Source organism: Entelurus aequoreus, linkage group LG07 (assembly GCF_033978785.1).
Source record: "Entelurus aequoreus isolate RoL-2023_Sb linkage group LG07, RoL_Eaeq_v1.1, whole genome shotgun sequence".
Classification (NCBI taxonomy): Eukaryota; Metazoa; Chordata; class Actinopteri; order Syngnathiformes; family Syngnathidae; genus Entelurus; species Entelurus aequoreus.
In genome coordinates, this window is record NC_084737.1 from 18,683,463 (window position 1) to 18,698,876 (window position 15,414).

General features: G+C 41.2%; 1 protein-coding gene across 1 annotated transcript in view; it reads right to left on the reverse strand.

The window, feature by feature from the left end:
• Positions 1-15,414, reverse strand: part of hspg2 (heparan sulfate proteoglycan 2) — a 337,691-nt gene that overhangs the window by 17,144 nt on the left and 305,133 nt on the right. Inside the window, exons 67-75 of the mRNA XM_062052774.1 lie at positions 13,418-13,530; positions 13,183-13,330; positions 12,986-13,102; positions 11,779-11,796; positions 3,185-3,269; positions 1,539-1,683; positions 1,368-1,470; positions 1,201-1,310; positions 1,019-1,127 (exon numbers count right to left, since the gene is read on the reverse strand). Of these exons, the coding sequence (XP_061908758.1) occupies positions 1,019-1,127; positions 1,201-1,310; positions 1,368-1,470; positions 1,539-1,683; positions 3,185-3,269; positions 11,779-11,796; positions 12,986-13,102; positions 13,183-13,330; positions 13,418-13,530 (948 nt within the window). The remainder of the gene's footprint in view (positions 1-1,018; positions 1,128-1,200; positions 1,311-1,367; positions 1,471-1,538; positions 1,684-3,184; positions 3,270-11,778; positions 11,797-12,985; positions 13,103-13,182; positions 13,331-13,417; positions 13,531-15,414) is intronic.

Consider the following 15,414-nt stretch of genomic DNA (forward strand, 5'->3'; position numbering starts at 1 on the left):
ATATATATATATATATATATATATATTTTTTTTACTTTTGAAAATTATGAATCAATTCAGAATCGGAATGAATAAGAATCGCAATTCAGCAATTTAGAATTTTTTCGTGCATCCCTACTATCAAATGGTTCAAAATTTAAAAAAAATAAAAATAAAAAATAAATATATATATATATATATTTTTTTTAAATTATTAGATACAAATTCTTAATTGATTTAGAATCAGAATGAATAGAAAGCGCGATTCGAATGTGAATAAATTTGTTGTGCACCCCTAGTATATTTATTTCTTTATTTTGTTTTCTTTAACGTTAATGAGGATACTATGTTATGCAGAGGTGTACTTATAACAGTTTTATAGACATATTATGCTATTTATCGTCGCTGCGGTGAGTACCGTAATTTCCGGACTATAAGCCGCTACTTTTTCCCCTCGTTCTGGTCCCTGCGGCTTATACAAGGGTGCGGCTTATTTGCGGCCTGTTCTTCTCCGACACCGACGAAGAGGATTTCGGTGGTTTTAATACACGGGAGGAAGACGATGACACAATGATTATAGACTGACTTTTCATATACCGGTAGGCTGGTTATTTTGATAACGTACAGGCGAGCACTTTGTATTACTTTGCACCGTTGTATTATTTGTACTCTGCATGAATGCTGTTCGCCATGTCAAAGATGTGAAAGTTTGATTGAATGATTGAAAGATTTATTGTTAATAAATGGGACGCTTTGCGTTCCCAAACAGTCATCTCTGTCCCGACAATCCCCTCCGTGGTAGCAGGAACCCCTATATACTACGGTAATTACACATCAAAACCCTGCGGCTTATAGTCGGGTGCGGCTTATATATGGAGGAATCTGTATTTTCCCCTGAATTTAGCTGGTGCGGCTTATAGTCCGGAAATTACGGTAGTAGTGTTGAAACATTTTCTTCTTCCAGTGGGGGGGCGCTACAGGAAATAGTCGACAAGCACTGAGCTAAAGGATTCGATGGAGTGTTTACGACCACCTGTACCTGAGTGGCAGTGGAGCGACGAATGATGCTGACAGTTGCTGCCGGTAAACCCTCGAGGGCAGCCACATTTATACAGGCTGCTGTCTGAGTCCTCGCACCGTCCTCCATTCTGGAGAGGAAGTCCAAACAGAGAAGCAGGTAACAGGAAGTGAGCACACCTTCAATGCACGGTAGCCGCCCACCTGACACGGGTGATCCCTGCAAGTGGGACAGTTTGTAACGCCGGTGGAGCTGCGATGCAGATCCTTGAAGATGACCTCCTCCCCTTGGATGACCAGCTGGCGAATGCACCCTGTCAAAATAAAAGCGGTGAAACATAGAAAAGCTGTTTCTCCGCCAGGGTGCGTACCAACGAATCCAGTCTTGATGCCAGCAGTTTTTGCCAGGGCCGTATAGTTGGGGTACCCGCCCACATGCAGCTCCTCGTTCAGATCCAAGCCCTTGAACTTGCCCTGAGGGACGCCCCGAGAGCAGCGGTGAGACACGCCACAGGCGTCGAGGTGTGCAACAGGTGTGTTACCTGGGAGCTGCCGTTGATGGGCTCGCCGCCGTCTACGATGATGTAGCCCAGGGTGTGGTTACGATACAGCTGCACCGTGTGGAACTCTCCCAGCTGGACGGGGTTGGGGTCACGAATGGTGGCCATGCCAGAACCCACGTCAAACCTGCCATGACGAAACAATGATCAATCATGATAAACGCTGATGTTTGCGGTATTACAAAACCCAAAACCAGTGAAGTTGGCACGTTGTGTAAAAGGTAAATAAAAACAGAATACAATGATTTGCAAATCCTTTTCAACTTATATTCAATTAAATGGACTGCAAAGACAAGATATTTAATGTTCGAAATGGAAAACTTTATTATTTTTTGCAAGTATTAGCTCCTTTGGAATTTGATGCCTGCAACATGTTTCAAAAAAGCTGGCACAAGTGGCAAGAAAGACTGAGAAAGTTGAGGAATGCTCATCAAACACTTATTTGGAACATCCCACAGGTGAACAGGTTAATTGGGAACAGGTGGGTGCCATGATTGGGTATAAAAGCAGCTTCCATTAGATGCTCAGTCATTCACAAACAAGGATGGGGCGAGGGTCACCACTTTGTGAACAAATGCGTAAGCTAATTGTCCAACAGTTTAAGAACAACATTTCTCAACAAGCTATTGCAAGGAATTTAGGGATTTCACCATCTACGCTCCATAATATCATCAAAAGAAATCACTGCACGTAAGCGATGATATTACGGACCTTTGAACCCTCAGGCGGTACTGCATCAAAAAGCGACATCCGTGTGTAAAGGATATCACCACATGGACTCAGGAACAATTCAGAAAACCACTGTCAGTAACGACAGTTGGTCACTACATCTGTAAGTGCAAGTTAAAACTCTACTATGCAAAGCCAAAGCTATTTATCAACAACACCCAGAAACCCTGCCGGCTTTGCTGGGCCAGAGCTCAACTAAGATGGACTGATGCAAAGTGGAAAAGTGTTCTGTGGTCTGACGAGTCCACATTTCAAATTGTTTTTGGAAACTGTGGATGTCGTGTCCTCCGGACCAAATATGAAAATAACCATCTGTTGTAGGTGCAAAGTTCAAAAGACAGCATCTGTGATGGTATGGGGGTGTATTAGTGCCCAAGGCATGGGTAACTTACACAGCTGTGAAGGCACCATTAATGCTGAAAGGTACATACAGGTTTTGTAGCAACATATGTTGCCATCCATGCAACGTTATCATGGACGCCCCTGCTTATTTCAGCAAGACAATGCCAAACCACGTGTTACAACAGCGTGGCTTCGTAGTAAAAGAGTGCGGGTACTAGACTGGCCTGCCTGTAGTCCAGACCTGTCTCCCATTGAAAATGTGTGGCGCATTATGAAGCCTAAAATACCACAACGGAGACCCCCGGACTGTTGAACAACTTAAGATGTACAACAAACAAGAATGGGAAAAAAATTGCACCTGAAAAGCTTCAAAAATTGGTCTCCTAGGTTCCCAAAATTAAGTTTCTCAGTTCGAACATTAAATATCTTGTCTTTGCAGTCTATTCAATTGACAATACGTTGAAAAGGATTTGCAAATCATTATTCTGTTTTTATTTACCATTTACACATTGTGCCAACTTCACTGGTTTTGGGTTTTGTAAAAGGCATCGGCTGACCTGAACTCGACACGACCGCCCACCAGGCCAAGGGAGATGAAGTCAGCGCCTGTGGTTCTCCTCTGGCCGTTGTAAAGAATCATACCTGCACAGCAAGACAATGTCACTTTCTACTGGAAATAATCATTTATTTGACTTATTTACACTTTTAGGAGGTTAATGCTGAATAAGCAGGAACTCTCAGTTCATGAATATTATCGGTCTTCACGGCACACATTTAAACTAGCTTGGATCTTTGGTTCGATCTATAGTGATTTTAGGAAGCGCTGATTCTACTCTACATGTTGAGGACTTCTCAGGTTTACTATCCAGATAGTTTTTAAAGGTTTTAAATCAACATTTTAAGCAGGGGACACACCCTGGACCTGGTCGCAAGCCATGGCCTGTCCATCGGTGTGTCCTCGGTTGTTGACCTGGCGGAGTCTCACCAGTCTCAACCAGCAGGGGGCCCCATTGAGAACAGTGGGGAAACACTAACCTAACTCCTGAACTGGCTGCAGATTTTATTGAGAATTTACAGAACGCTCCGGCTAGAATTATCGTTGACTTATCATTTCAACAGTGAACTAAAACCAACTCTGGACAATCAAGACAAAACCTACACCTCCGTGGAGGAAAAACGAGGAATGACGTCGGTTGCGGGGAAGAGCCGGAGGAAATCTAAATGAAGGATCCATGATCAGATTTGACTTCAACATCTCAAGACCTACGATAACACAGTCCAAAAGGCTTTGGAGACCACTTCAGAACCAAGATCAAAGACATCTGATCTGGTCTCCAAGCCCAACAAGTTTTATCTGTTGACACAGCTCATCTGGAGAGTTTAGACCTACGATAACACAGTCCAAAAGGCTTTGGAGACCACTTCAGAAACAAGATCAAAGACATCTGATCTGGTCTCCAAGCCCAACAAGTTTTATCTGTTGACACAGCTCATCTGGAGAGTTTAGACCTACGATAACATAGTCCAACAGGCTTTGGAGACCACTTCTGAACCAAGATCAAAGACATCTGATCTGGTCTCCAAGCCCAACAAGTTTTATCTGTTGACACAGCTCATCTGGAGAGTTTAGACCTACAATAAAGTCCAACAGGCTTTGGAGACCACTTCAGAACCAAGATCAAAGACATCTGATCTGGTCTCCAAGCCCAACAAGTTTTATCTGTTGACACAGCTCATCTGGAGAGTTTAGACCTACGATAACATAGTCCAACAGGCTTTGGAGACCACTTCTGAACCAAGATCAAAGACATCTGATCTGGTCTCCAAGCCCAACAAGTTTTATCTGTTGACACAGCTCATCTGGAGAGTTTAGACCTACGATAACACAGTCCAACAGGCTTTGGAGACCACTTCAGAACCAAGATCAAAGACATCAGCTCTGGACTCCAAACCCCAAAAAGTTGTATCTGCTGACACAGTTTATCTGGAGAGTTTTGTCCTGGTTGATGCAAGGACATTTGGTCAAGTCTTCTCCCAAGTCAACCCAACAAGCTGCCTCTTAGATCCAATTCCCACGTCACTTTTTAAATCCTTTTATAGATTCTTTGAGGAACAGCTTTGAACTCTTATGAACTGCTCTCTTCAGACAGGGGTCTTCGGCGGGGGTGAGGCCCCTTCTGAAGAAGCGCAGTTTGGACCCGAGCCTTTTTAAAAACTACCGACCTGTATCCAACTCACAGTGCTTAAGGACAATTTAACTTAATTAATTTAACCAAGTCAACAACTTTTTAAATAAAAACAAAATTTTAGAAAGACATCAGTCTGGTTTAAGGATGAACCACTGTACTCAGACCGCACTTTGAAAGATGCTAAATGATATCAGGTTCTCCTGGATCTAAGCACCACTTTTGACACAGTAGACCTTCACAGTTTATTAAAGAGACTTCGACACCTGATGGTCCTCTCTGGTACTGTTTTGAAGTGGTTACGCTCGTATCTCACAGACAGATGTTTTTATGTAAGTATGGACGCATGTTCCTCAGGAACCCATGATATAAGATGTGGGGTTCCTCAAGGCTCAATTTTAGGTCCCATTAATCTTAATCTTTGTATTCTGCGTCATTAGGAGACAAAGCATCAGTTTCCATAGTTACACTGATGATACACAGTCGTACGTTGCCGTGACTCCTGTTGACACAGGACCAGTAGATCTACGTTTCAACTACATGGTAGACACAGAGGTTTTCGTTATAGGCCCCGAAGACCAGAAGAAGAAACTTTTACCAAGATTTTAAACCAACACAGTCTTTTAAAAAACTGGGGGTGATTTTTGACTCTGAGCTGACTTTTTTCCTAAATATTAAAAATATTTTGAAATTAGGTTTCTATCATCTTAAAAACATAGCCAGGGTCTCTTGGACCAACACGCAGGTGCTAATGCATGCTTTTTAATTTCCTGTCCTTTAGACTATTTTAATGCTCTCTGGTCTTCCAAAAAACAATATCAGAAGTCTACAATTATTACAAAACTCTGCACGCGTGCTGACGAGAACCAGAGAGCGGGAGCACATTACTCCAGTTTTAAAGCTGCTGCATTGGCTCCCCGTTCGTTTTAAAGTTCTATTATTAGTTTTTAAATGTCCTAATAGCCTCGTGCCTTCTTATCTATCTGAGCTGATTTTACCGTATCAACCCTTGCGGATCCTGAGGTCCTCTGGAATTGGCCTTTTAGCATTACCAAATACCAGAGGGCGGGGGCATATTACACCAGTTTTGAAGCCGCTGCATTGGCTCCCCGTCCGTTTTAAGGTTTTATTATTAGTTTTTAAATGTCCTAATGGCCTCGTGCCTTCTTATCTATCTGAGCTGATTTTACCGTATTAACCCTCGCAGATCCTTAGGTCCTCTGGCACTGGCCTGTTAGCTTTACCAAATACCAGAGGGCGGGAGCACATTACACCAGTTTTGAAGTCGATGCATTAGCTTCCTGTCCGCTTCAGGGTGGATATTAAAGTTCTATTATTAGTTTTTAAAAGTCTTAACGGCCTTACACCTTCTGAGCTGCTTTTACCCTATCAACTCTCGTGGATCCTGAGGTCCTCTGGCACTGGCCTTATAGATTTACCAAATACCAGAGGGCGGGAGCACATTACACCAGTTTTGAAGTCGCTGCATTGGCTTCCTGTCCGCTTTAGGGTGGATTTTAAAGTTCTGTTATTAGTTTTTAAAAGTCTTAATGGCCTTACACCGTATCAACTCTCATGGATCTTGAGGTCCTCTGGCACTGGCCTTTTAGCTTTACCAAATACCAGAGGGCAGGAGCAGATTACACCAGTTTTGAAGTCGCTGCATTGGCCTCCTGCCCGCTTCAGGGTGGATTTTAAAGTTATATTATTAGTTTTTAAATGTCCTAATGGCCTCGTGCCTTCTTATCTATCTTAGTTGATTTTTTAGTATCAGCCCTCACGGATCCTGAGGTCTTCTGGAACTGGCATTTTAGCTTTACCAAATACCAGAGGGCGGGAGCACATTTCACCAGTTTTGAAGTCGATGCTTTGGCTTCCTGTCCGCTTCAGGGTGGATATTAAAGTTCTATTATTAGTTTTTAAAAGTCTTAATGGCCTTACACCGTACCAACTCTCGTTGATCCTGATGTCCTCTGGCACTGGCCTTTTAGCTTTACCAAATACCAGAGGGCGGGAGCACATTACACCAGTTTTGAAATCGCTGCTTTGGCTTCCTGTCCACTTCAGGGTGGTTTTTAAAGTTATATTATTAGTTTTTAAAAGTCTTAATGGCCTTACACCGTATCAACTATCGTGGATCCTGAGGTTCTCTGGCACTGGCCTTTTAGCCTTACCAAATACCAGAGGGCGAGAGCACATTACACCAGTTTTGAAGTTGCTGCATTGGCTTCCTGTCCGCTTCAGGGTGGATATTAAAGTTCTATTAGTTTTTAAAAGTCTTAACGGCCTTACACCTTCTCATCTATCTGAGCTGCTTTTACCGTATCAACTCTTGTGGATCCTGAGGTCCTCTGGCACTGGCCTTTTAGCTTTACCAAATACCAGAGGGCGGGAGCACGTTACACCAGTTTTGAAGTCGCTGCATTGACTTCCTGTCCGCTTCAGGGTGGATTTTAAAGTTCTATTATTAGTTTTTAAACGTCTTAATGGCCTTAGACCATATCAACTCTCGTGGATCCTGAGGTGCTCTGGCACTGGCCTTTTAGCTTTACCAAATACCAGAGGGGCGGGAGCACATTACGCAGTTTTGAAGTCGCTGCATTGGCCTCCTGTCCGCTTCAGGGTGGATTTTAAAGTTATATTATTAGTTTTTAAATGTCCTAATGGCCTCGTGCCTTCTTATCTATCTTAGTTGATTTTATAGTATAAACCCTCACGGATCCTGAGGTCTTCTGGAACTGGCCTTTTAGATTTACCAAATACCAGAGGGCGGGGGCACATTACACCAGTTTTGAAGTCGTTGCATTGGCTTCCTGTCTGCTTCAGGGTGGTTTTTAAAGTTATATTATTAGTTTTTAAAAGTCTTAATGGCCTTACACCATATCAACTCTCGTTGATCCTGATGTCCTCTGGCACTGGCCTATCAGCTTTACCAAATACCAGAGGGCGGGGGCACATTACACCAGTTTTGAAGTCGCTGCATTGGCTTCCTGTCCGCTTCAGTGTGGATTTTAAAGTTATATTATTAGTTTTTTAAAGTCTTATTGGCCTTACACCCTATCAACTCTCGTGGATCCTGACGTCTTCTGGAACTGGCGGTTTAGCTTTGCCAAATACCAGAGGGCGGGAGCACATTACACCAGTTTTTAAGTCACCGCATTGGCTCGTCGTCTGTTTCAAAGTGCTACTATTAGTTTTTAAATATCCTAATGGCCTCACACCGTATCATCTCTCGTGGATCCTGAGGTCCTCTGGCACTGGCCTTTTAGCTTTACCAAATACCTGAGGGCGGGAGCACATTACACCAGTTTTAAAGCCGCTGCATTGGCTCCCCGTCCATTTTTAAAGTTCTATTATTATTTTTTAAATGTCCTTATGGCCTCGTGCCTTCTTATCTATCTGAGCTGAATTTACTGTATTAACCCTCGCGGATCCTGAGGTCCTCTGGATCTGGCCTTTTAGCTTTACCAAATACCAGAGGGCGGGAGCACATTACACCAGTTTTGAAGTCGCTGCATCGGCTTCCTGTCCGCTTCAGGGTGGATTTTAAAGTTCTATTATTCGTTTTTATAAGTCTTAACGGCCTTACACCTTCTCATCTCTCTGAGCTGATTTTACCGTATCAACTCTCGTGGATCCTGAGGTCCTCTGGCACTGGCCTTTTAGCTTTACCAAATACCAGAATAAAGCGCCAGGGTGAGGCGGCAGTTAGCCACAACGGCCCCCACTCATTCCTTTGTCACACTTTGAAGGCTGGATGGTGAAAGCAGCATGCCGTCATGTTAGACAAGTTATGGTCACGACCTCAGTGGCTTTCACACGTGAATCTCTGCATGCCAGGATCATGCTTCCATGGTGGCGAACGCTCATTGCAAATGTCTGCTTTGAACAGTTTCCAAATACATGTACAGTACAGTAAGTTATGTTACAGTACAGTACGTGTTAAAGTGTTCCCTCGCTACTTTGCGGTTCACTTAACACAGTTTCGATTCATCACGGACTTTTAAAGCAATGTTTCAGTTGTTGTTTGTAAAAAAACAGCACCATCTTGTGGTCAGATTTGCTCATTGCAAGTATTGGAGAACGTCTTCCTATCTTTCTATTAAAGTAGTTTGCGTCGGCAGCTCTTTCTGCGTGTTGTCAATTCATCTCTGAAAGTATGTCCAGTCAAAATATTAAACAAGTTATTTCTGATAACATTCCAAGTAGTATTGGCCGATACTGTTATGAGGTTTGATCAAGTGAAGTGAGTCAAACAGAGAACAATAGTAGTTATGAAAAACACTAACCTATTTATTAATACCCATCTGGAATGGACTTATGCTGTCTTTAAGTTGAAGTAAAGTGGCAATTGGCCACTATAATTCATTATATTAAGCTCATGACGCAGTAAGTTGAATGATGTGGAGACGTTTGTTACTGGATACTTTCTAATACGCTTCTGCCTTGGAGACTTTGTATGTGTAAGTAACATGCAACTATAATTATTTGATACTTGTTTATATTGACAAATGTCATGTTTTACGGTTCAATGATTATTACCTATGTCTAGCTTGTGTGCTATGGTGTGCTTAGCTGTTGTGTAGCTGCAAACTCTTAGTAGCCTATAGCCTTGCATGTTTACCTTTTGTAAATGACTTTAGTAAATAGAAGAAATTGTGTGATTATAGAAAGACATTTAGATGTTAACTGTCTGTCCAGCTTTGCACAAGTAAACACTTTGCATGACTGCTTGTATCGCACACAAGTAAACACTTAGCAGGACGGCTTGTATCGCACATGATATCACACACACAAGTAAACACTTAGCAGGACGGCTTGTATCGCACATAAGTAAACTCTCTGCAGGACTGCTTGTATCGCACATGATATCACACACAACTAAACACACTGCAGGACAACTTGTATCGCACATGATATCACACACAAGTAAACACGATGCAGGACGGCTTGTATTGCACATGATATCACACACAAGTAAACACGCTGCAGGATGACTTGAATTGCACATGATATCAGACACAAGTAAACACGCTGCAGGACTGCTTGTATTGCACATGATATCACAGACAAGTAGAAACTCTGCAGGAGTGCTTGTATTGCACATACACACAATTTACTTGCTTGTATCACACATGATATCACACACCATTTACTTGCTTGTATCGCACATGATATCACACACAAGTAAACATGCTGCAGGACGGCTTGTATCGCACATAAGTAAACACTCTGCAGGACTGCTTGTATCGCACATGATATCACACACAACTAAAAACGCTGCAGGACAACTTGTATCGCATATGATATCACACACAAGTTAACACGCTGCAGGACGGCTTGTATCACATACAAGTAAACACGCTGCAGGACGGCTTTTATTACACATGATATCATACACAAGTAAACACGCTGCAGGACTGCTTGTATCGCACATGATATCACACACACATAAACACGCTGCAGGACGACTTGTATCGCACATGCTATCACAGACAAATAAACACTCAGCAGGACCGCTTGTATCGCACATTATATCACACACAAGTAAACACTTTGCAGGACCGCTTGTATCGCACATGATATCACACACAGGTTAACACGCTGCAGGACTGCTTGTATCGCACATGATATCAGACACAATTAAACCCGCTGCAGGACTGCTTGTATCGCACACGGTATCACACACAAGTAAACACGCTGCAGAACCGCTTGTATCGCACATGATATCACACACAAGTAAACACTCTGCAGGACCGCTTGTATCGCACATGATATTACACACAGGTTAACACGCTGCAGGACTGCTTGTATCGCACATGATATCAGACACAATTAAACCCGCTGCAGGACTGCTTGTATCGCACACGGTATCACACACAAGTAAACACGCTGCAGAACCGCTTGTATCGCACATGATATCACACACAAGTAAACACTCTGCAGGACCGCTTGTATCGCACATGATATTACACACAGGTTAACACGCTGCAGGACTGCTTGTATCGCACATGATATCAGACACAATTAAACCCGCTGCAGGACCGCTTGTATCGCACATGGTATCAGACACAAGTAAACACGCTGCAGGACCGCTTGTATCGCACATGGTATCACACACAAGTAAACACACTGCAGGACCGCTTGTATCGCACATGATATCACACACAGGTTAACACGTTGCAGGACCACTTGCATCGCACATTATATCACACACAGGTAAACACGCTGCAGGACCGCTTGTATCGCACATGATATCACACACAGGTAAACACGCTGCAGGACTGCTTGTATCGCACATGATATCAGACACAAGTAAACACGCTGCAGAACTGCTTGTATCGCACATGATATCAGACACAAGTAAACCCGCTGCAGGACTGCCTGTATCGCACATGGTATAACACACAAGTAAACACGCTGCAGGACTGCTTTTATCGCGCATGATATCACACGAGTAAACACGCCACATGATATCACAAACAATTAGAAACGCTGCAGGACTGCTCGTATCGCACATGATATCACAAACAAGTAGACACACTGCAGGACTGCTTGTATCACACATGATATCACAAACAAGTAGACACGCTGTAGGACTGCTTGTATCACACATGATATCACAAACAAGTAGACACGCTGTAGGACTGCTTGTGTCACACACGATTTCACACATTTGACATGCAAGCTGTTATCATCGGACACTTTTTTAGTATTTTGATGATATCAAACTGACATCCAGTATCAATATCATGTGAGATAGCCCTAATAAAAATGATGAAATAAATAGCGTCCCTACTTTAATCGTCACATTCATCGAGGGAACACTTTACTTTCCAATTGCTTCTAAGAGTTTGGCGAGTGTGCCGACTACAGTGGCACGAGCGCCATCCACCATGTTAGTGCCACGTGAAAGGTGAAAAGTGCAGCCCTGACTTCCGGCACATTCCAGCAGCGGGACTCACCGGCGTACAGTATGAGACCTTGGCGGGCGCGTGAGGGAGCAGAGAAGAGGCGATGACGTCACACATGAGGTCATACACAGGTTGTAGACCAGGGGTCACCAACCTTTTTGAAAGCAAGAGCTACTTCTTGGGTACTGATTAATGCGAAGGGCTACCACTTTGATACACACTTAAATAAATTGCCAGAAATAGCCAATTTGCTCAATTGACCTTTAACTCTATGTTATTATTAATAATTAATGATATTTACACTTAATTGAACGGTTTAAAAGAGGAGAAAACACGAAAAAAATGACAATTACATTTTGAAACATAGTTTATCTTCAATTTCGACTCTTTAAAATTCAAAATTCAACCGAAAAAAAGAAGAGAAAAACTAGCTAATTCGAATCTTTTTGAAAAAATAAAAAAAATAATTTATGGAACATCATTAGTAATTTTTCCTGATTAAGATTCATTTTAGAATTTTGATGACATGTTTTAAATAGGTTAAAATCCAATCTACACTTTGTTAGAATATATAACAAATTGGACCAAGCTATATTTCTAACAAAGACAAATCATTATTTCTTCTAGATTTTCCAGAACAAAAATTTTAAAAGAAATTCAAAAGACTTTGAAATAAGATTTAAATTTGATTCTACAGATTTTCGAGAATAATTTTTTTGAATTTTAATCATAATAAGTTTGAGGAAATATTTCACAAATATTCTTCGTCGAAAAAACAGAAGCTAAAATGAAGAATTAAATTCAAATGTATTTATTATTCTTTACAATAAAAAAATAAAAAATTACTTGAACATTGATTTAAATTGTCAGGAAAGAAGAGGAAGGAATTTAAAAGGTAAAAAGGTATATGTGTTTTTTCTCTAAAATTGTCTTTCTGAAAGTTATAAGAAGCAAAGTAAAAAAAACAATGACTTAAACCAAGTCTTTAAAATATTTTCTTGGATTTTCAAATTCTATTTGAGTTTTGTCTCTCTTAGAATTAAAAATGTCGGGCAAAGCGAGACCAGCTTGCTAGTAAATAAATACAATTTAAAAAATAGAGGCAGCTCACTGGTAAGTGCTGCTATTTGAGCTATTTTTAGAACAGGCCAGCGGGCTACTCATCTGGTCCTTACGGGCTACCTGGTGCCCGCGGGCACCGCGTTGGTGACCCCTGTTGTAGACAATATGCAAGCGGTAGGACACGACGCGCACTCACCGTCAACATTGTCGGGCCTGAAGTTGATTCTGATGCTGAAGGCCTTGTAGGCGTTTTTAATGGTGGGCAGCGTGAGATAGGACTGCGGCTCCTGGGCAAAGTAGGGCATCACTCTCTCTGGGAACGCCACATTCATCGCACGGTTACACGCAAACAACGACAACAACACGCGGCGCGGCGACTTCCTGCGTGCTGACCGTGGACGTCCAGCCTGGTGAAGGCTTCCACTTTGCCCTGCTTGTTGGAGGCCGTGCACACGTATGTCCCCGAGTCGCCGTGCGCCACCCGAGGAACCGTCAGCACGTTGGCGTCCTGGAAGCACTTGGCAGGAAGCTCGCCTTCGACCTGAAAGTGGAAGCGGTTGGACGCGCAAACTGGTCAGAAAAGCACGGATCACTTTTAAAATGGAGGAATTAATTCAACATTTGTTACCTTGGACCATTTGATCTCAGGCACAGGATATCCGGACGCCACACACGGCAAGACGGCATCCGAGCCGACCGTCACTTCCTTCCTTTCAGGCATGGTAGAAATTTGAGGAAGAGCTATGGAATAAAAAAAATTTAAAAAGAGAACGTGAAAAGTCTGTTTTGCATGAATATTTATTTTACCAGTAGTCCAACTTCTGCTCTATTATAACCTTTTTGGAACCTGTGGTGTTTTGTTAAGAGGTGGAACATGCAGCACACACCAGTGATGTGCGATACCACCGATCGGCCATACTGATCCCATACCGATAATATACCTAATGTGTCTGCTAAAATTTAAAAAGTTGTGGATTTTCAAATAATAACACATTTATCCAAAAAAACAACAGCAGAAATGTAAGAAAACAATATCTGACATGTTTAAACTAATAATTAACAATACTATACATAGGCACCTATAACACAAAGTCGTGTCTTTAAATATGTATAATATCTGTTTTTAGCATTTTATTTTGAAAAAATTAAAATTAAAAAATAGCCACCCATACTTGATTTTTCAGTATGTTGACCTTGACCTTAGAAAAACCCTAAACTAAATGACAGCAGAACAACAGCAACAACATTTTCTAAAAATGCACTAGCTTGATGCTAACATACATTGGCTTTGCTACTGATTAGCATTAGCAATTTTACATGGCGATTTCAACGCTTCCAAATGTGTTAATGATAACAACTTAGATATACATTACAATCAAACAGCTGGTGTGTATTAAGTACAATGCTTACAGTATTAACACTTTTTAGGGTGCAACAAAACAAAACATCTAATATTTTAGAATCTAAAATATTAGAAGCTCTCAAAACCAAAATAAAACACACTTCACCTATAACACAAAATGGTGTCTTTAAATATGTATAATATCTGTTTTTTAGCATTATATTTTTTTAATTAAAAATATATATCAAAATGGCCACCCATACTTGACTTTTTAGTATGTTGATCTTGGTGGAAAAAGTTTAGAAAAACCCTAAACTAAATGACAGCAGAACAACAGGAAAAACTTTCCAAAAATGCACTAGCTTGATGCTAATATACATTGGCTTTGCTACTGATTAGCATTAGCGATTTTACATGGCGATTTCAACACCCCCAAATGTGTTGATGAAAACTACGATTTGGATAAACGTTACAATCAAACAGCTGTTGTGTATTAAGAGCAATGCTTACAGTATTAACACTTTTTAGGGGGTGCAACAAAACCAAAAATAAAATCATCTAATATTTTAGAATCTAAAATATTAGATGATTTTATTTTTGGCTTTGTTGCAGTACATTAAGTGGCAAGTCTTGAACTTGCCACTTAATGTAGTTCTTGCAAATGAGATGTAGAAAAGTGATACTGAAACAAGACATACCAATTGGAGAGAAGTTATCATATTGATCTAATTTTCAAATGTTGCTTTAAAAATGAAATTGTATTAAAAAAAACAATTCATACTTATTAACACACAAAAATATCGAAAATTGCTACTGTTGAGTACCGGTATCGATTCCCAAGTATCGGGAATTGGTACCGTATCGGTTCAAATGTGACCAGTAGCCATCCCTAGTTGTAAACAGCTGGTGTGCATTAAGTACAATGCTTACAGTATTAACACTTTTTAGGGCGCAACAAAACCAACATAAACTATACACTATTGCCATCTAAAGTCTTGAACTTGCCACTTAATGTAGTTCTTGCAAATGAGATGTTGAAGAGTGATACTGAAACAAGATATACCAATTGGAGAGAAGTTATCATAATTTTCTCATTTTCAAATGTTGCATTAAAAATGAGATTGTATTAACAAAAACAATTCATACTTATTAACACACAAAAATATCGAAAATTGCTACTGTTGCGTACCGGTATCGATTCCCAAGTATCGGGAATTGGTACCGTATCGGTTCAAATGTGACCAGTAGCCATCCCTAGTTGTAAACAGCTGGTGTGCATTAAG